This window comes from Takifugu rubripes, chromosome 12 (genome assembly GCF_901000725.2).
Source record: "Takifugu rubripes chromosome 12, fTakRub1.2, whole genome shotgun sequence".
Lineage (NCBI taxonomy): Eukaryota > Metazoa > Chordata > Actinopteri > Tetraodontiformes > Tetraodontidae > Takifugu > Takifugu rubripes.
Window position 1 is genome coordinate 10,161,943 of NC_042296.1, and position 21,558 is coordinate 10,183,500.

The 21,558-nt window shown below is 46.6% G+C and overlaps 2 protein-coding genes across 4 annotated transcripts in view; one reads left to right on the plus strand and one right to left on the minus strand.

The window, feature by feature from the left end:
- The window catches only part of LOC101064995 (ephrin type-A receptor 7), a 102,632-nt gene extending 92,447 nt beyond the window's left edge, over positions 1 to 10,185 (plus strand). For all 3 annotated transcript variants that reach the window (XM_029844923.1, XM_029844924.1, XM_029844925.1), the window contains 9 exons: positions 1,002 to 1,127; positions 1,650 to 1,835; positions 3,918 to 3,979; positions 4,742 to 4,858; positions 5,043 to 5,129; positions 5,829 to 5,981; positions 7,690 to 7,880; positions 7,958 to 8,122; positions 8,291 to 10,185. In XM_029844923.1, the coding sequence (XP_029700783.1) occupies positions 1,002 to 1,127; positions 1,650 to 1,835; positions 3,918 to 3,979; positions 4,742 to 4,858; positions 5,043 to 5,129; positions 5,829 to 5,981; positions 7,690 to 7,880; positions 7,958 to 8,122; positions 8,291 to 8,405 (1,202 nt within the window). In that variant the 3' untranslated portion in view covers positions 8,406 to 10,185. The remainder of the gene's footprint in view (positions 1 to 1,001; positions 1,128 to 1,649; positions 1,836 to 3,917; positions 3,980 to 4,741; positions 4,859 to 5,042; positions 5,130 to 5,828; positions 5,982 to 7,689; positions 7,881 to 7,957; positions 8,123 to 8,290) is intronic.
- Positions 10,186 to 14,138: 3,953 nt separating this feature from the next.
- LOC101077864 (prolyl endopeptidase-like) lies at positions 14,139 to 21,228 on the minus strand. Its single transcript, XM_003969180.3, has 15 exons — positions 21,072 to 21,228; positions 20,317 to 20,391; positions 19,819 to 19,952; positions 19,616 to 19,746; positions 19,327 to 19,536; positions 19,069 to 19,190; positions 18,789 to 18,894; positions 18,347 to 18,538; positions 16,573 to 16,770; positions 16,264 to 16,367; positions 15,948 to 16,084; positions 15,506 to 15,600; positions 15,307 to 15,438; positions 14,728 to 14,884; positions 14,139 to 14,624 (listed from the first exon to the last, which is right to left on the minus strand). Exons 1-15 carry the CDS (start codon positions 21,111 to 21,113, stop codon positions 14,330 to 14,332), a joined length of 2,130 nt encoding a protein of 709 aa, XP_003969229.1. The 5' UTR covers positions 21,114 to 21,228; the 3' UTR covers positions 14,139 to 14,329.
- Positions 21,229 to 21,558: the final 330 nt, after the last annotated feature.

A 21,558-nucleotide genomic window follows, 5' to 3' on the forward strand; every position in this document is an offset into this window, starting at 1 on the left:
CACAGTGTGAAAATAGCCTCAGTTTTTAGTGTCCAGGCTTTCAAAGAAAATAGTGGCTGTTTCTTCACTGCAGCCAGAGGACGGACATCTACAGTATAGCACATACAGTAAAAGCCACGCAAAACAGGAGCACTCAAAGAAAGAGCAGAGGTGTCATTTTTATAATGACACATGGAGTGCTGCTAAATTGGAATTAAATGGTGTCCAAGCGAGCCTCTGTTGTCTGCTAGACTTTACCCATCGGCCAGAGAGCATCTCCTTTATGCAGCTCACAGCTAGATTTAAGCTACAAAAGTGTGTTTGGAAACGTTATTTGACAGAAAAGAGTCTTCGATCTTTCACTCAGCGTTGCCCTCGAATAGAAAAGATTTAATTTGCTTCATAATTGGAATTTTGACTCTCTGTGAGTGTGTGTGTGTTGGTGTGTGTGAGAGGGATCAATAAGCCTTTATGGGGCAGACAGTATAGAATCTCTCAGGTCGATTCAGAGCTGTAATCACATTGCAAAGCCTCTGTGTATGTTTCAGAGGAAACTACCAGACCTTTTCCCGGAATATTGGCTGTAAAGAGCAGTAAACGGTGTCAAAGGTCTCCTAATTAAGAACTGCACTCAATTGTTAAAGAGTTATTTTGTTAGATGTTGGCTAGGCTACTTACTAGTTGTTAGGCAGCAGTTCTGATGGAGGTAAAGACTTTGTTTGGATAGAGTTCCAGATAACTTTAAATTTAACCAAACCACAACCAGAGCGAAGTCACATGACTGCACATGTTACTTTCAAACATTTAAACATCACTGATTATCTTATTAGCATCGACCACCAGTCACAGATGATGACCCATTTCTCAGCTTGTCAAACATCCCTGATCTAAAACTTTCATGTCTGTGTCCCCTTGTGGGGCTGGAACAAGAAAAAGATATTTTTCTTTCATTTTCGGGATGAATTAAATTGAACCTCTGATGCATTTGTGAGCTCATTATTCTTTTGTTTTTGTGTGTTTAGTTAAGATCCCCACACGGAGGACCTACATTGACCCAGAGACGTGCGAGGACCTGCTGCAGGCCGTGCACGCCTTTGCCAAGGAGTTGGACAACTCCAGCATCAAGATAGAGAGGATCGTGCACACAGGTACCGCCGCGGTTGCACGTGTTAACAACAATGCTGCACTGCCTGAAGTTGGTTTTATAGCCCTTATTGGGTTTCGAACCATAACTTTGGCTGTTTTAGAAGGTGTATCATAAGGACAAGATAAAACCTTCACGTTGCTCCTTATTTAGAGTTTTTCTTTCCATCTTAAATTCAAAGAAACCAGTCAAGGCCAGCTGGGCCACATGTTCTGCAGCTCCGGCTGTTATAGTTGCCTCGTTTGGCTGTTCCACAGCATCAGCCCAGTCTTTGATCTCGCTTTGATCCCTTTGTGTTTCATTGCTCCTCAATACTGTCTGTCCACTTGCGTCATCCCTTCCTCCTCTTTCTTTTGCCGTCTGTGTCTGCACTCGTCCTCCTTAGGTCTCTATCTATCACCACTTTCATCTGCACACAAAACTGAATACGTACATCTTCAGTCTGTCCAGTCCAGTCCTGTTCGTCCATTCTTCCTCTGCAGGTTAATCAATGGTGCCGGTGACCCCTTTTGTTTCCACATTACAGGAGACTTTGGGGAGGTTTGTCGCGGCTGCCTGAAGCTGCCCAGCAAGAGAGAGCTGCCAGTGGCCATAAAGACATTACGGGCTGGCTGCTCTGACAAACAGCGGCGCTCTTTTCTCAGCGAGGCAGGCATCCTGGGACAGTTTGACCACACCAACATCATCCGGCTCGAGGGCGTCATCACCACCGGTAAGGTCAATGGGAGAGAGATGAAGCAGAAAGCAGCGGTAAAAGGCAGTCAGGGAGAGAGGCAAGACCACTGGGGAGAGACCAGAGAGAGTGAGGATTAAATGAGTAGTGAGACGACAGGAAGATCCTGGGAGGCCAAGGCTCAACAGGTGCTCTGGAACAGAGATAAAAGTGTAGTGAGGTAGGATGGCTGGCTGGCTGGCTGGGTGGATGGGTGGGTGGATGGATGGGTGGATGGATGGGTGGCTGGCTGGGTGGGTGGATGGGTGGGTGAGTGAGTCTGAGGCATCACTTGTTCTTTTGAACTGAATCACAGGTCACAGATTTGTGGCATCTGCACTATTTAGATCATCTTTAAGCTGCTGCAGCTCCTCCAGCTACTTTAATATCACACAAATGGAGGGGGGAAGTGCCCCCAGCAGAGCGGGTGGGGCGGTTGGATGGAAAAGAAGAAAGGGTTGAGGAGTCGAGTGCGGGGTGCTCTGGACAGGACGGCGGACGGTAACGGCAGCCGACGGAGAGCAATTGAGGTCCTATGGTGAAGGCAAGATGGAGGGAAAAAAATGAGCACCAGAGACCGAGGAGAGGAGAGGTTAATGGGATTGGCAGGAGAAAGGGAAACTTTCAAGATTTCTAGTGCTCCAGCAATCGGGTGGGGGGTGGTCCTGTGTGTGTGCGTGTTCCTGGACTTGCTACATATGGAGTTCCAGAATAGTCATTCACTTTGGCTGGTTTTCACAACTTCAAAGGACTTGGGTTAAGGTCTGGGTCAGGGTCAGGGTCAGGCATTTGGTTGTGATGTTATAGGGTTTAGGTAAGGAACCGGGAAGGTTTGGTTATGTCCTCACAAAGATAGAGGTAGAAGGGTGTGTGTGGAGGTGGGGAGGTGGGTGGAATGCCTGAACACACTCTGTGCCCAGTAGGATGGCAGCAGATGTGCGGGCCGCAGTAATTGGTGCTAGAGACCCAGCAGGGCAACGAGTTCAGTCCAATCTCACTAACCATCACATGCACACATGCACAAAACCACGTGCACACACCCCTCACACACCTACAAAGTCAGTCCCATATGCTCACTTTTTTCACCATCATCAACGAGCACCTGCTCACTCGCCACCTCACTTGGCATGAGAACATGCCTGCCTACACACACACACACACATGCACACACACCCCACTGACTGTTAGACTACAAATCACCAGCTTTACATGAGTAACCCCACCTGATCCTGGCCCGGCCCTTCACCAGCGCTGGCCTCCTGACGCGCACGGGGGGAGATAATAGCTGGTTATGACCAGAGGAGTGTGAGCCCATGCTGTTGCACGTTGCTGAGGGTTGAGGAATCGCTGAGCAGATTGAGGCGTCCTGCTCCACCCGTAACAGACCACCACTCCCCAACAGGAGGCCAGAGTGTGTGTTCATTAGGAATAAAGGACCTAATGACGCTGCAGCTGGCCTTCAGCTTCTTTAAAATGTACTTTCGCCCCCCTCCAGCTCATGTCTGCCTTAATGAGGGGCCATCAGCCCCCTCCAACAGTCCCTGCTCACCTCAGATTCATTTCAGGATGCCTGACATGTCATCATGTTTCTTGTTGGTCACCTTTCCAAAGATCTGATTTCGGGGCTGTGAAACCACCGATTTTGATAATGTTCCTTGTCCCTGTTGAATCCGAGGAATCAGAATTCAAAGGCAGCTGACCTCAGATGCTGCTCTTCCTCTATTCACTCCTGACTGCTGCGGTTTTATTTTCCTCCTCTGTGCACTTCGCAGCGCAGCTGCACCCCCACCATCTGTCCCAGACCCAGTGTGCTGGCCTGTGTGCTGAATGTGAGCGGGAATACCTGCACACATTGTGATTTTTGGGTTTGAGGGTCGTTAAACTTGCTGAGATAGACGAGGCAGCTCGCCGCTTCTCCTGACTTCAGCACAGTTCACCGGATGAAGGATGGATCCCAACAAAGCCCGCAGCGCTGCGGTCTGGTCCAGACTCCCTCTTTGTGTCTCTGTTATGTTCCTTTCTGTACTGGGATTCACCCAGTACTTCTCCTTCATGCCCCGCTGTCTTTTTGTGCCCCTGCAGGAAACACCATGATGATCATCGAGGAGAGCATGTCAAACGGAGCCCTGGATTCCTTTTTGAGGGTAGGTTTTTAATGTTCTTACTCATTTTATCAAGGAATAAATATTTTGAGCTAGTTTAACAAGTCATAGCCTGTATATGTAGTATTTATAAAAACATTCGTATGGTGCATATTTCAGGTGTTAGCCCATATAAGAACATATTTTAAAATAAGAATGAAGCATTTCTGTAACATTATTATCCTGTAATAACTGATAGCTCATACACAAAACTATATGATATTAAGTAAGGCATAAATGTAATAATGACTGAAAAAGTGACTTTTCTTAAGTGGCGCCAAAGATTCTGCTCAGCTTGTAAACGCAGGCTAATCCGGGTCGAAGGTGGAGCTGGTGAAGACTCAAAGAAAAAGGAAACTTAACTTCTTTTACTCCAAATCCTGTCGTGTTCTTCGGCTCTTCTTTTACATCCTCTCTTATATCTGAGCGCTGCTGTTTGGGCCCTGGTGTCGTCCTCAGGCAGTAATACGCCGGCTTATTAAATGTTCCATAATTACCCTCACAAGCGGAGGCTTCTGTGTTAAAGATGCTGCGAGCTGCTCCGAACTGCTGTTAGGCCCGCTGCTCTGTGAACCACTGCAGGACGCTTTAGCATAGAAATTAATGGCTGTTTGTTTCCTTTCTCCAAATAAAGAGATTGTGCCCAGTGAGCACATTATTGTACCACACTAATGCTTATTTTTACCTTCTCTTGGATCACTGCGTCGCTCCTCTGCTCACTCTTTCATTTTTCTCTGCTCCCTTTTTGTCCGTCGGTCTGCACAGAAGCATGAAGGCCAGCTGAGTGTGATGCAGCTGATGGACATGTTGACTGGAGTGGCGTCGGGGATGAAGTACCTCACTGAAATGGGCTTCGTCCACAAGCGACTGGCTGCACACAAGGTGAGAACAGCTGGGATGGATGATGTGGGCGGACCGCTGAGGGTTCTGTGCAGGTTTGATGAACACATCGGGAGGAAAAAGCTTTTATTTTGCGCTGCCTCATATGGAAACACTGAACACAAACATCGTGGTTCCCTTTTGAGTGTAACCGTCCTGGTTTCTACGTCTCTTCTGTCCGTCTCAGGTGCTCGTCAACTCCAACCTGGGCTGCAAGGTGTCTGGCTTCAGACCCCTTCAGGAGGACAAGATTGAGGCTATTTACACCACACTGGTAAGAGCCATTTAGAAATACTGATTGATTGGCAGGAATCATGTTGAATACATTTAAATAAATTAAAAATAATGACACTGCTTTCAATAATAAAACGGATCATCCGTGGTTGTAATTAGCAAGATTAACAACTTTTTGATTTATTATTTCATTTCTTTTAAGATGTATTTTTTTAGAGTTTGAATTTTAGGCTTTTTAACTTCTGAATGCTATTATTTGCATTGTGAACATTAAAGCATCTTGATTCGTCCTGTGATGTCATTCAGGGTTTTCTTTCCATCTGTCCTCACATTTGTAAATATGTGGTGACACTTCTTGATATTTAGAGGCTAAACTGTCAGTGCCAAATGTGGGGGATTAAAAGATTCTAACAGTAATTAGGATTTAATCAAATTACTGAATATACATTTAAATTAAAAATACATTTTGCCCTCAATGTTGAATTGTTTGTCTCTTTTTTGTAATTAGGAAATAAAAAAAGTGTCAGTTCAAACCATCTTGGATATAAATTTGAATAAAATGACAATATTGTAGATCAAAGGCTCTTTAACGAAGGTCCTGTGTGGTGCAGCAGATAATTCTGCTGTTGGAGAAACATCTCCAAGGACTCGACTAACGACTCTCCTGAAACCATGTTCAGCTCGTTTCAAAGAGAATATTACAGCGTGGCAACCTTTCCTTCCCCGTCTGTCCCGCTAGCACGGAGGGAAGAGCGTGGTGCTGTGGACCGCCCCAGAGGCCATCCAGTACCACCGCTTTTCCTCAGCCTCGGACGTCTGGAGCTTCGGGATCGTGATGTGGGAGGTCATGTCCTACGGAGAGAGACCCTACTGGGACATGGGCAACCAGGACGTAAGTGTGTGTGTGTGTGTGAGAGATTGGAGTGCACTTTCTGTTAATCTCTCCAGTCGCGTCCTTTCCTATTCCTCCCCCTGGCCCACATTTACTTCCCCCTCCCTCCATCAGTGAACCAGCCACATCCAGGCTGGATCTTATTAAAGGAAGCCAAGAAGCCCCAGTACCTCTGAAAGCTTTTGCGGGGCCTAAGTCTCCCTTTGTAAGTCCGCATCAGCTCCGTGACCAATCCTGTTTTCTCTTAAGGATGTGTTGACCCCCTTCCAGTGGCCTCTCCCTGTTCCCCCGTGTGTCATCGTGCTTAAAATATTGAAAAAATAAATCTGCCCCTAAGAATTCTTGCAGTAAATGTGCAGCTCTCACCTTTTAAAGGGGAAAAGATCATCTGGTCGATAGGACCACGCTGCCTCCACTGGAAACCTACAATTTCGAAGGTCAACGTGGGCGGCCGCTTGCCTTTGTCCTTGGAAAAGGTCGTTTTTATTCAACTTTTGGGAGCAAGTCGGGCTTGTAATGTTCACTTGGGTGTGTGAAACAACTGTGCCCAAGAGATGAGCGCTGATTATTTTCCCCTTATGGAAGCAGCTCAGACGCGGATATTTTAATTTTTATTCCGCGAGTCTAAAGGCTTAATCATGCTAATGCCCTCTGAAATTACTGTCACTGTGAAATAACACCTATATTTAATGCAGGCAGGTGCATAGTTAAAAAGCGGGAGATTATTAGCATGTTCCATTTTTGAATGTCCTGAATTATTATGCATGAGTTATTCAGGAGCCACAAGAATAGCTGCTTTTTAACAGTAATCTCTTTTTTTTCCCGGCGCCTCTGCTGCCCTTTCACGAGGCAGGAGAAAGTTCGCTCTCAGGCCAGCTGGTATTATCAAACTTTCCAATTGAGAGGGCAAAGGTCAGGCTTGTAACGCAGTGGGGATATTAATCCGCTTTAAATTGATACGTTATATGGTGGCGGAATTGTGGTGGGCTTGTCCACCTGTGATCCAACACGACCTTTAACTAACGACTTTGATTAAATGGAAAATGTCAAACGCTGAAAAGCTTTTCATGAAGGCTGTTTAGGCCGATCGGCGCCCAGGACAGTGGGCAGCCGAGTGTTTTAGGGAAATAATCACACCCTTTCAGCGATTGTCCTCCAAACTGATTACTGTCGTTCAGCAGAGTGTGTGTCCTGTACCTTCCCTGATATCTTGGAGCGATCCTTCATGAATGAATTGAGGTGAAATGATTAGAAGCAATCATCAGCAGAAGATTTAAATTTGATAATAGCATATAGTTATAATGCGTTGCAGTTAAAAAGTCAAATTCCAGTCATGGGTTCTAAATCCATCCATAATAAACTACTTGCAGTAATGCCCCCCCCCCCGCCACCGCTGTAGCTTCTCCGTTTGTGATCTGCTGATGTCGTCGTTTTCCCTGAAATGTAGTTTTATGATGCTGACTCAGAAGCCGCGCAGCAACTCCAACAGGTGTTTTAATTAATGATGGGAAATGAAAGCGGCAGCGTTTTCAAGCTTCTCGGCAACAAAGTGTTTTTCCAGCGAGGTTTTTCAGGATTTACCGTATTCCCTCCACTGTTTTCCACATTCTCTTTGGGGAGTTTAGAGTCATTGTCGTAGGAGCAGCTGAAACGTTGCGCCAGCCAAATCTCATAGAATCCGTCTCTTCTGCTTGTGGGTCTCGTGCAGGTGATCAAGGCCATCGAGGATGGTTTCAGGCTCCCGGCTCCAGTCAACTGCCCCCCTCATCTCCATCAGCTGATGCTGGACTGCTGGCAGAAGGAGCGGACGGAGAGACCCAGCTTCAGCCAGATCCACTCGGCTCTGAGCAAGAGCATCCGCTCCCCCGACGGCATCGGTTCCTCCACGCTGGCGCGCAGGTACGCTCTGGGACCGGCTGCATGTGTCCACCCGGTGGATGGCTGGATATCCACAATCAAGCCTTCTCTTCCTCTAGAACGCTGAGTTCGTCCATCACACTAGCGGACAGGCCCCTCCCGTCCTTCCCAGCCTTTAACTCGGTGGGGGAGTGGCTGGACGCCGTGGATATGGGCAGATACAAGGACAACTTCACCGCTGCGGGCTACTGCTACTTGGAGTCCGTGGCACGGATGACTGTACAGTGAGTGGTTGTGTCCAACTGTGTTTCATTCAGCTGAACAAGAGACAGATGAGATAACCTCTAGCAGAGAAATGTGGCTGCTTCCTCGTTTCGCTGCCTCTCCTCACAGTTTCTCATTAAGCCACATCATCATATCCACTTGAAATCCTTTGATTTGTGTTTGCACAGGGATGTGCTGAGCCTTGGCATCACGTCCCTGGAGCACCAGAAGCTGATCCTGGCTGCCATCCAGTCCCTCCGAGCCCAGGTTATCCAAATGCACGGCCGCGGCGTGCAGGTCTGACGGCTGAGTGAGACGGTGAGTCCGGCACTGCTGCTACAGACCCGCTGGTGTGTGCAGACGGGCGACATGAGAGAGGGAAGAAGAGAGCAGATCTTTCTGCTAGCTGCACTCCTCCAACTACTCCCACTCTTCCTCGTGCTTCTCTCCTTCCCCGTTTTCCACGGACCCCCACAGAGACGAGCTCTGTTCCTGTTGTGACGGGGGACAGCAGAGACGTAAAGTCACGCCATATTTATTGTGACCTTTATCTGCACCTCGGTAACTGCCAGAGCCACGTGACTGGGTCTGGATCAGACAGGAAATGTCTATAGTGGGACAGCAAACCACCAGCCTGTAAACACATTCTACCAGTTTTTGCTTTTTGTTTTTGGTACTTTTGCTTTACCGAAACACAAATTCACAGAAAAGGCGACTGTAAAGTCAGCAGCAGGATATCGGTTTCCCAGTTCTCTGAACTGGTGCTCCACATAAAACAGGAGTTGCTTCATCACAGCTGATGGTGAAGGAAGATGAACCTTTGCTGGAATGTCAGCTCCTGAAGCCTGAGGAGCCTGCGCTGTCCCGTCTCCAGCTCCTGGAAGTGGACCGAGGCCTCAAACGCACAGAGAGCGACCTTCTAGATCCCCTAAAGGGGGCCGACTGGGCGAACTGGGCCGCAGAGATCTACGGCCGCTCTTCCAGCCTTTCTTTTTCAGTGATGTTTAAACAAGTGCTGCAGAACCTAAATGTTCAGTGGATGATTGAGAACGTGAGTCACGCTTCCTTTTTTATTTGCTTCTTTCCTCTTTTACGCTTTTGTATCCGTAAACCGTCAGTTTCACATATTAACCCTGCGGACGCCATCTGGCTAAGATCATCGTCCTTCCTCGTTACCACATTTCTGAACTCTGCGTAGGCCGACCCTGGAAGGCGGCTCCGATCTAATATTTATCCATATTTATTAGTGCTAACATATGCAAATCCCTCCAGAGAAGAGGCTTTATTTATTTAAGATGTCGAGTAAGGCGGATGTCTCCTCTGTGCTTCGGTTTGAGTCGGAAACACGAGACATGAGAGATGAGGACGTCTACAGGATCTGTGTGTTCACACGATTGGACAGTTCTGTCCATCCTCAGTGGACAGGCTGCCGACTTTAGCGTGTTGAAGAGTCTGACGGAACGTGGTGAAGGCGCTTTGCTTCACCAGGAAACTCCAACAGTTCTCTCTGTACAGAGTTCTGCCCGTCTCAGATGAAGGCTGGAGGTGGGACATATTTTTATTTGCAGTTTGGCGACTGGTTTCATCAGAACAGGAGTTTTTGCGCTCCTTCTCCACATCAATTCCTCTTTAAATATCTGTTTGTGAAATTTAAAAAAAAAAGCTAGTTATGAAGCTACTCAGACAGTCCCTTTGACACACACTCACAGACACACACACACACACACACACACACAGGGACCTCATCACCATGATGAATGAAATTTCTTCCCCTCTCTGTTACTGTGACCATTCTGTACATGTTTAATAGTGTACATATGTATTTGAAAATGCTAAATCTATTTTTATAATTTGTTTGAAGAACAATGTGTTGAATATAATATCTGCTCACTGTGTAAGGGTTTTTGTTTGAAATGTAGGGACCTAGACAAGAAACTACAGTGTTTGGAATATAAAACCTGGAAAAACATTTTTGTTGTTAGCTTTTTTGATGATTTTTACCTGTAATAATAATAATTAAAAAAAAATAAATCTGATGGCTGTTGCAAAATTGAAACGTGTTATTAAAAAAAATCAATATGAGCAAATTACTTGTTTTGTGTCTTATTTTTGTATTGTAAATTTAATGTAAAGTTTCAGCCACGCCCTCTTCATTGCAGCCCCACCCTCTTCATTTAAGCTCCGCCTGCTTCTTATCAGGAAAACAAGTCCAAACAAAAGCTCTTCCTGACATCACTGAATGTCAGAAGTTAGTCCACCATCACTTTGAGTGTGGGAAGAGTGGAGGAACATCAACATTTTAAGGTTTTCAGCGCTCAAACCTCTGAATTGCCTCCGAGTCCAACCTGTCACATTGACCTTTTGACCTTTAACATCCCTCATTAGCTTTCTTTTTATTGACTTCCAACTTTTGGACAATTTGCTAACTGCAATTATTCTTCTCCAAACGCCGTTGCTTGCTGCTCTCTGAACTTCTCTCTCTCTCTCTCCGAGGCGGAGGCTATATTATTTACTGCTTTATTACACAACGCCCACCTTTACACCAGCACTGAGCGAATGAGAAGTTATTGCGAATGCTAATGAAGGTTGCGTAGGATTGCTGTGGGCGACCGTGTGGGTGGGCAGAAGTGAGTGCTGCTGCGCGCCTCCGTACCTGCGCTCACGGGTCGGCGCGCGTGTGCCGACCGCTGAGCATGTGTGTAGCTCGTCCACAGGCGGACATCTGGGAAGAGGATCTCCTTATTTAACTTCATGCACGTGCGGCGGCGAGCCATATATTTAGATCACGGTCGCACCAGAGAGGAGGAGGAGAGCTGGAGACTTAATGAGTTTCATCTCTGGACCTTTGCTGAACCTCCCACACGATCTAAGGAACTAAAAGGCCTTTTTTCATCAGAGACTGGGAGGGGGTGTCTGTCTGCATAGATGATGGCAGTCAGTCTTCCACCTTGACATTGACTACCCCCCCAGCTCGGCTCCACTCCAGCAGGTCAGGGTGGTGCTGCCTGGCCTCTTTTCAGGGTTCTGAGGCAAAATCTTCAATCAGATTTGTCTGTTTATTCTCCCTAAATGAGGCGGCGGACAGACGCGCACAGATTCCTCCAAGAGCTCAGAGAAAATTAAACTGCAGCAGGAGAAAAGAAAACTAATCTTGAGTTTGTGGGAAGCTGTTATTTTGTTATTCTTTTTTTCTTTTTTCTGAGGGAGAGGGAGCACAAACACATTCAATGAATGCATTTCTGTGTTGTCACAATGATTTAAGCTGTGTTTCCAAAGACCAACAATCATTTTAGGTAATGACGGCATGAAGATCCGCCTGCCATTACTTCTCTGTCCCTGCCATTACTTGGAAGCTCCGCCCACACCTGCGTCCATCCACCTGACCTCTATGGCCTATCCTGCCGCGGCTCTCTGGCAGGTTTTTCCTCAACCCCGGTACCGGCTCAGCCTGTTCCTAATTCATCTCTGGCATCTGCACGCTGACCTGTTGCCCAGCCACGATTATCTCCCCGAGTCTGTATTTGTCTTTGTTGTTAACGAAGACTGTTACTGGATTAGGGCTTGTGCGGCGCCACCCTCAGCTCACCAAAACATCTTTGGCAATCTGCCGTTGTCCCTCGGCAACAGTTAAAAACCCACCTTACGCAGCCCTGATGTCTCATTTACAGGGACGGGAACCTCCTGCCTGTAATTCCTGCAGGCTGGTAGTGTCAAACCTGCAGCACCAGCCGGTCCACGGGGACCTCTGGATCAGCTGACAGCAGAAGGGAACCAGCGTGATATCAATAAGATATCTCATATCTCCATTTTCTGCTATTTATCCTCATTACTCAGCATCTATGGAATATGTGCTTATGCTTGTCGGAAGAGTCCTGTTTTGTCTTTTATTCTTCCCGTTTTTCTTCCCTCTCCTCTCTTTCGGTGCAGGGCTGAGGAGGGTGTGGAGGATTAATTAAGCAGACACACCAGTTGCTGCAAATTACTCGGCCTCGGTTGCTTAAGCCTACCTGCGACTCCCCCCCCCCCCACCAGCCAGATGGTCCCTTCCTCAACGTGTGAATTGAGCTCCAGCGTTCCCAGCTGTGTTTTCCTGAGTTCCAGATCGTTTTCCCCTGGTTTCCTCTTGATTCCCCTGACCCGATTAACCAACGGACAGATCCTTTCCTGTTATTTTCCCTTTTGGTTGTTAGTTAAATAAAGTCCTTCGGGTTTTGCATGGAATCTTTGTCTCTGCTGTTTAGGGATCCGCCAAGAAAATCAGACTTTCGCACAGAGTAAATATGCTTTTCCCAACATGCACTCGTTTAGTAGATGGGAAGCAGCCTTGGATATTAATGTGGGGGGGGGGGGAGTCACTATAGAGACATTAGTGATTCCCAGCAGTGTGGCTAGTCCTCTCTGTTTCTTGTCCTCCCTCGATCCCCTCGCTCCCTCCGCTTGGTTTGAAGATTAAAGCAAGTGGCATAAAGGAGAGAGGAGTCCACCTCTAAGCCAGTGTGAAGGAGAAACTTCCACCGGCACAAAAGTTCTGCTCTCCGCTCTTCGTCCAATCGTGCGGCAGCTCAAATCGGCTTTGAGAAATTAATCCCTGCATTATGGAGGGAGCGGAGTAAACAAACGGAGCACGAGGGTAAGAACCTGAGCAGCTGGGACACTGTCAGGCTTTTGTGAGCTAAAGCGTGCGTTCCTCCCGAGAGCACGCGAGTGTGTGCCCAGAGAAGAGAACGAGGTGAAGAGGGGGTGAAGGAATGAAAGGAAGCAGCGAAGGTCTCCCCAATCCTCCAGGACACTCCCCAGTATCACGTTGCAGCCTTCTTGCAGCACGATTTTAACCCCCCTTCTCTCACCGTCTCTCATACGTCCAGCTTATTACAGGCTTTGTCTCTGCCGGCTTCATTCAACCGCTTTGCCCCTGTGTCCAAGAATCATTGTCTTCAAATCCTGCTTTGCTCCTTTTTTCCATCCCATCTTTCCATGAAAGGGGACTTATATGACTTATATACATCACAACGTCCCACTGAGCAGAGATTAAACTCTGAGTGACCGACAACTTGTCTCCCTCTGCTCCAGCAGACTGGGGGAGACTTTCTGACTCATTCTTTGACAGTTCAAACAGTTGTCCATCTGTCCGTCCGCCCGAGCGCACCCCGACTCTCCATTAGTGCACGTCCTCTCCGGTTTCTATTTGCTTTCTCACCACATATCCTGCTGCCAATCACCGCTGCCTAATCTGTGGACGTTTCTTGTTGCAGTGTTCACTATTTGCTGTCAGCCTTTCAGTCCAGACTTCGTGTTGTTCTGCTGCTGTTTAACACATCCTACTTGTCTCCTCTGATCTTATTATCCCACCCCCCCAAGCAGATAGGCCAGCTGAGTGACACAATTAAAGATGTAGCAGAGGGTGAGTTTCCATTCCACCGCCTCAATGAAGCAGCTAAACATGACAGTAAAGTGAAGCCAGCCGTTGACCTTGAGGCGTAACTAGACGATGGAGCTCGAGTTTAGTGTTCCCACACTGCCGCCTGGTGGACAGTCGGAGAATTGCACCACAGGCTAAGCTAGTAGGTCGGTTTCAGTCGTTTTAGGTAGTTCAGTGTGTTTGGGTCTTGTTACCAGTTGCAGGAAAAACCTGAGTTTGACTAAATATGGAGGAATGTACTCATTCTGTTGCTGCCCCCTTTGGCGTCTTGCAAAATATTTTTCCATTTTCACTTTTAGTGGTGATGAAGCTCTTGATGCTTTAGTGTGTGTGCAGGGAGGATGGGGGGGAGGTTTGGGCTCAGAAACCTGAAAAGATAAATTCTAATTCAAACAGCGCAGCGAAGCGGATGCACATCAAGCTTTATTCCTAACATATCAGCGTGGACATCAAAGAGCTGCTTCATCAGTATCGGGGGTGGATGAACGAACAGCCAGTTTATTAATTATTTTATAATCAATTTAACTATTTCTCACCACACTAATATGTGTTCATTCTGTAAAATAGTTATTTGACTCTGTAAAAAAAATGAAACTTGATTTTCACCAGCCATGGAATTCCATATTTTGGCATTTTATGACCAATAATGTTTTATTTTCTTTTGAGTCTTCACAATACAGTATTGAACTAACTGGGGAATAGCCCATAATTTCAGACAGGTCCTGGATCAGATTATGATACACAGCAAAATGATGCTGCTGAAACTGTCCTTTAACATGTTTTGCTCCCTCAGTTACTGCTGACCTCATCAGTCCCTCCAGCTGAGTCCGAGCGTCTCAGCGATGAAGGAAAAGATGTCTGTGTCCTCCAGGATGACCTTTGAGGTGGGTTTGCCTGCGCCGTGGCCGCTGCGTGTGTCCACTCTGACCATCAGAGGCTGGCGCTGCTCGGGGCTGCTGCCGACGCCGCGCTGCAGCGCGGCGCAGTACTTCAGGGTGTGGAGAGGCACCACGCGGTCGTCGTGGTCAGCCGTCAGAAGCAGAACGGCAGGGTAGGGAGGGCCGGAGTAAGGTGGAGGAGGCAGATTGTGGAGGGGGGAGTACCTGAGAGAAGATGGGAAGAGACGGACGGGTGAGTAGGACCAGAAACACGTGAAGCTTCCCCATGAACACGCATGTTTTATGTGTGTGTGTGAGGTTTTAGTACTTGATGAGCCACTCAAACTGCTCAGGGTTGTCCGAGCAGCCGTAGTCAGTGGTCCAAGCGTGGCCGATGGTGAATTTGTGGAACTTCAGCATGTCCATCACGCCGACCTCCGCCACCGCGCAGCCGAACAAATCCGGACGCTGGTTAACGCAGGCGGCTGTGAGAGGATTCGAAACGTGTTAAAACTTGCCGTCAAACCCTCGTTCACCCTCCTTTTTCCTTCCCTCGTCGCTTGAAGAGAACAGCTTGTGCTTCTGCGATAGAGGTGTGATTGTGCGCTGCCATATGGCAGGAAGCCGTTGGTAAATGAAACCGCTAAGACAGGTTTAATGTGCTGTTTAATAACCAAATTAATTGAAAGTGAGTGGCTAACTAGTGTTTGATAAATATGACATGATCAATTACGCCAATGAGGTAATATAAAGCAGAAAAAGCGGGATTGTGATTCAAATGATGGTCGTCAGCAAATGAAGAGGCTTAAATCATATGAATGAAAGAGGAATCAGGTGGTGCACACACACCGAAACCTGTGCACTGTCGCCGTCTGTGGGATTTACCTTTAAAAGGGGCTCTACTCACCCACAAGCAGGCCTCCGTTGGAGGCTCCGTTGACGGCAATGCGACTGGCGACGGTGTAGTTTTCCTGGATCAGATATTCGGCTGCACACTGGAAGTCATCGAAGCAATTCTGCTTGTTCCCCAACGTGCCACCTGCCATCACACAACGGCCGTTACTCCGCTACTCTGCCGGTTGAGGCGGCGTCTGCCACATCTGTACCTTTGTGCCAGGTGAGGCCGTACTCTCCACCCCCCCGGATGTTGGCCACCGCCAGGATTCCTCCAAGGTGCCTCACAAACAGCAGGTAAGCAACGCTGATGACAGCAAAGCAAGAAAGGAAATCACCTGTCTATGAAAAGCAAAATCCCTTTTCTTCAGACACTCTGCTGGGTAATCTCCATGTTGATCATTTCCAGAGTTTTTGATGACCTCATTTTTGCGAGGAACCCCCAGCAGCTTCAGACCAATCACACACACTACAAAAAACATCTTTCTATTAATCCCGCTGAGGACTTTTAAACACTGGCAACAAGCAGCAATCAGCTCACTGTCATGCGCTCTCTAATCAGTAACTCTCTTCCCCATTAGCTCCATCAGCGGAGAACAAAGAGCGGCGTGATTACACTGGATTAGGGCACTTTGGAAGGAGCGGCCGTCTCACTTGTAGTAGGGCTGGATGGATGCTTCAAAGCCTCCATAGCCGTACAGGAACACAGGATGAGTCCCGTCCTTCTTCAGGCACTGGGAGTGGACTAAAAACATGGGGATTTTGGTTCCATCTTTACTGGAGTAGAACACCTGAACAGATATGAAGAGACGTTTGCGTCAGTGTTTGCATTTCCGTCCTAAAAGAGCCGTTTATATACGTCATGTTCGACTCCCTGGTTCCCAGTGAAAGGGATTCTGGGAACTTTGCATCATGATATGACAGCATATCGGAAAAGGAGAGAAGCATCCGGAAATTAGGGAGTGATCACCTGGTTGGTTTGGAAATCCTCCTGCTTGATGCCTTTCACCTCCACCTCCCTGAAGATTTTGGGCTTTGGGTTGAGCTCGCTCAGGTCACAGTGATAAATGATAGCTGAGCAGGACAGAGCCCATTCAGAGTGGACAGATGATATTCGGACAAAATGTAACGCCAGATTTCAACAAACTCCAAACATGTTCTGCTACAGCAATAATGGTGTCGCACTATTTGGCCGGGTCCAAACTAGCCACCCAGTGCTGCTCCTTACTTACTGATTACTGATTTCTAGATCCAACACAAAAATCAGAAGGATTTCTACCTGGTGTTGTGAAGGAGGTGAACTTGTAGAAGAACTCTGAGTGTTTCTTCTTGCAGCTCACACCACACACCGTGCCAACTTTGAGCGGAAGGTTCCTGACCAGCTGGCCTGTGGACAACTCGTAAACCTGCAGAATGTCCTTGACGTCGTGGAGATAGTTGACCAGCAGGTGGCACTGGTTCACGCAGGAGGCAAAACCTACAGATAGACAGAAAACTCTTCACTATTCTGGTTGCACCTGAGGACTACTCAAGCTGCAGGTCACAATCATGTCTCTCAAGACTCCTAAAACAGTTATAATTGTGTCCCTGTCACCAAACAGTTAAGAGTTAACTTATTTGTTAAAGAAAACATGACAATCAATACTTTATAGATACGCTCATGCATGTGCCCGTCCCAAAACTAATGTCACCACTGCGCTGCCTGATTAAATGTGAAAAATGGGCACAGTGTTCGGCAGTAATGAAGCGTAAGTTGCGGTATATCACAGTAAAGTTGACCTTTGGGGGAGAAAATGTCAGCGCTTTATCATCTTATTCTGCTAAATGTGTGAAATTGTCTGGCGTTAACAAATGAATTCTTAAAATCTGACTTATTAAATCATTTTCCAAAACCTTGACCTTTGATTAAAAATGTTAAGTAGTGCATGCGAAATGTCTTCCAAACGCAGCGGAGCTAATTTGTTAGACAAAAATAAATAAATAGCAAAAACAGAAAAATCAGCCTCTACTGAGCTAAAGACACATAAAAAAGAAGTGAAATAACATGAACATGATAGTTGTTTCTGTTATTGGGTGTCAAATACGATGGACAGGAAATACATGAACTACACACACTCCACAATAGGGCAGCGGAGGCCAGCAGGGGGCGCTGTGGTTCATAAAACATGAACGTCAATGGGAGCTTCTCTGACTGTTGTCAAACTTTACATGAATTCCATAATGGTAAACACCCCGGGGCCGACAGGGTGAGGACAAAATGGCACTAGCTCAATTGTGAACACTACAGAAGTAACATTATTAATTATAATAATTGTGCATAATTTGGGTCATATTATTCTGTGGCTTTTAAGCAGGAAACAAACATTTATACCTTCAGTGCCCCCCCCCCCCCCGGCCACTGATCTGCTAAATGGCCTTACTGAACCACTCAGAATCCTCTGCAAAATTACTGCTCTCTGTCCTTTTTCCACCATCAAGCTCTGGGCTTCTTTAAAGTGCCTACAGACAATCTTGACTGTAACAGAGGCTATATAAGTAAAAGTGAACTGAATGATGATGATTTTATTCACACTCAGTGAATCATTCTGGGTCTGACACTAAATTATCTAATAATAATATTGGAATACACTATTGTTCCCAAGCATTTGGGTGTTTAAACTCAGATGAATGCATGAATAAACCAGTGTCTGACCACGTTTTCTTTTCTGTCCAACAGGAGCTTGACCTGTACGTTCACAATGGTGTTGCACATCTCACGTATCTCTGGGTTTCCACTCTTCCATAACTTCAGTGAGTCATAACCATGGCAAAAAACGTGCTTGTGATCCAAGTTTGAGTTTCCTTTGACGAACCTCTGCAGTCACAGACAATCAACTTCCTGGTCATTGTGGTGGGATCGAAACCTTGGTCTATTTTCACATATTTTGTGTGTTGTTTTTGCAAGACTACATGTTCGCAATTGTGGAAGTGTGAATCCATGTGTTGGCAATTTATGTTTGGCTGAGTTTTGACATGGCGCAGAACAGTAGTCATAGCAACGCGTTTGTGCTCACTCATGACGTCCTTCTCATGCTGTGGAATGATGGTGGTCCAATGCTGCCGCTCCGGTCTCTGGATGTCGATGTTGATGAGCCGATAGCGAGGAGCATCCAGGTTGGAGTGGAACGTGAACAACGTTCCCTCATTGGTGATGTAGGAGTACTGGGCCTCAAAGTTGTCTACAAGTTTGACCCACGGCAGCGGACCTAGAGGACAAGATGGCTGAAATCAATATGGGGATCAAACCCCTGCACTTTAGATGCTGGTGACGGGATCGAGAAAGGCTGCGGACGCTTTACGGCTGAACCTGATCAATATTCCCAGCTCACTCACACTTCAAAGGCTCTCAACAGCTGAAAATTCAGCATAAACTTTAAAACCCACCCAGGAAATATTCACACGCTGGAACAACTGGCCTATTTCTCAATGCCTCGATGGAATCAAATGGATACAAACCCGTGATTCCATCTGGGAGCAGCTGCAGGTCGCAGTACCAGAGCTGGTTAACAGGTTCACAGCCTTCGGTGATGGACAGAACAGCATATCTGCCATCATCTGACAGCTGGATGGAAGAAAAGACAAAAGCACATCTAACTTTTTGTTACTACTGTTGAAGGACACGTGACACTATTCCCACACCCAAAAAAATAAATAAACACGTAAACAACAAAACACTTCCTTCGGAACTTCGAAGACCGGATCCCGCTTTTAACCATAAATGACCATGAGCACCTACGGTAACTGAACTGTGCCATTTGGGATGTTCAGGAAACTCTGCAACCAGAACGTCCTCTGACTGCTGGGTGCCGATGACGTGATAGTAGAGCTTCTGGTTGATGTTGGCCGTGGTCTCGGTACCTGCAAAGTACACGTTTTCATTCTCGGTTGGATTTTTCCAGCTGTGGTTTAATCCCTTTGGCCTTATGGTCGCCGCCGATCACTAAGGATAATTATCATGTGTCACAACATTCAGCGTATAACAATAAATAATCACCGTCGGTTTTGCCTTCCTGCCGTGGGTAGCTGTTGTAAAAGATGCCCTTGGCGTCATGCGTCCAGGCTAAGCAGCTGAATTTAACCCTCTCCAGTTTGTCGGGCAGCTTGGTCAGGTCATCAGCCTTGATGAAATGGATGGTTACCCAGTCAGAACCACTGCTGCTCAGCCCATACGCAAAATATTCACACTCCTCTGACAGCCGGCCCACTGAAAGAGGAGAGAGAGAGCACATGCATGTTTTTCTGTCGGTGCTGTAGAGATATTTATACTTAGCAGCTGAGCTCACTCTTCAGCGCCACGGTGCCATCTTCAGAGAGCTTGTTTGGGTCAAAAAATACAGAGGCTGGAGCATTCAGGGCGTCTTGGACATACAACACATCCTGGTTCTGAAGACCTTCATTATGAAAGTAGAAATACCTGCAAGTCAAAACCAACACTTTAGCCCAGACCCACAGTTTTGGTTAGGAGAAGATGCAGCTCTGATCGTACCTGTTCCCTCGTTTGTAGGGGCAGCTATATTTAGGGTAGTCATAGAGCTCGGTCAGACGCTGGCGGAAGCCATCGCGGACAGCACACTGCTCCAGGAACGGCATGGTCAGTTTGTTCTGCTCCTCCACAAAAGCCTTCAATGAGGAAAAAGGTTGATTAGAAGATCCTCAAATACACTTTAGCAACAGAAAAATACATTAATGTACTCCTGATACCACAAGGGTAGCAACTGGCTGACTTGGGAACAGTTTCACACTCGCTGACGTGATTATCTGATTGTTCGTAGAGCACTTGTGGGTAACAAGCACGCTCTTCCCGTACCTGTTGTAGTGGCTTTCTCCCACATTCAGCTAATTTGTGTAATTATTCACATATACTTTCCATTATAAAGGTTTCACTGCTAATTTTCACTGTTTTTTTTTCACTGCTGTTTTGACTACAGTCTTGTCACAGTCCCATTTTATTGGAAGTGATTGAAAATTGATTCACAAACCATACCATTGTTTCTGCACTATTGGGGTCTTCCAACCACTCGTATGGATCGCTGATCTTGTTTCCATGGTAATCAGCCACCTATACCACAGCACACACACGACATTCGTCATTCAAAACGTATTACTTCCTTTAGTTTACACTTCATCTTAAATCAGTATTTATAAGCTGCATCTTGTGACCTCTACAGGTCTACATATCTATTATGACTTCTGTGGAGCACAAATCCTAAATTGGCATCAAGTACAGTGGAAAGAACTAGTTGGGTTCATTAAAGTCGCTGATATAATGAAATCTAAACAGTTTGCAGATTCCTCCTTCACTATTTTAAGCAGGTTTCCCGGATGTGATACTTCAGACGTCTATAATAAACGGCAAATAGTTCGACTGTAAAGATTCTGAAGCACTTTGGTAGAAAGCTAAAAAAGTGAACTAATAAAAGTTGAGGTTACGATTTTTATTTCTCTGAAGATGCGTTCAAGGACCGAGGCTGTGACGGGAAAATCAGCAACTGTGAATCGGCACATTTCAGTGTGTTCGAATGTTCACCCGGAACGCCGTCCGTTTCTGTGAAATGAGGCGATGAAGCATAAAAAAATACATTCGGTTTACTTTTCCCGACGTGAATGGATTTAATAGTTGTGGTCTGTTCGCCGTTGTGCAAGGCCTCCCCCCACCACTTCCTGCTCTCGCTCTCTCGCTTTTCTTGCTTGACCAGCTGAATTTACCAACGACAGCGAACAGCAGCTTCTAAAACTGACCTTCGTCTCATCTCTTCTCGCATTCGGGTAATTAAAGGCCATGTCTTCGGCTCGACTCGCCCTTCGGCTGTTTTTCCTTGTTATAACGCTTCTGGGCGGCTCGACGGGAGAACCACGGTTTCAGAGTGAAAGTGAAACTTTGTGAAAGCTCTCGCGCGTTTGTACAACCCGCGCGAACTTGAAGCCGGAAATGACATCATCAAGGGCTCGTGCGCGGAGCAGTGGCTTAAACGACGTCTTTCTGCGTCGTTTAACTGTTCCTCTTCTTTAAATGTTCGCCTACGAGAGAAAACGCTTCTCTTTTCAAGAGTTTCTGAACTATTTTTACTATTGATGTCGCTTTTTGAATCTCTCCAAAGATTGTTAAAGACTCTTGTGAATGACGCCATTTCATCTGTTGTCCATTCAGTCTTATCTGAAATGTTTTGCATCTACAAATGATGACGGCTGCCAGAAATCAGTTCTATTTAGGTCACTTTACTACAGC

Coding starts and splice junctions, on each gene's coding strand:
- LOC101077864 (XM_003969180.3), bottom strand. CDS start 21,113: ATGGCCTTTAATTACCCGAATGCGAGAAGAGATGAGACGAAG. Junction 16,085..16,263: donor AGGATTTCCAAACCAACCAG/GTGATCACTCCC, acceptor ATATCTGTTCAG/GTGTTCTACTCCAGTAAAGA. Junction 14,625..14,727: donor CAGTTTGAGTGGCTCATCAA/GTACTAAAACCT, acceptor ATCTTCTCTCAG/GTACTCCCCCCTCCACAATC.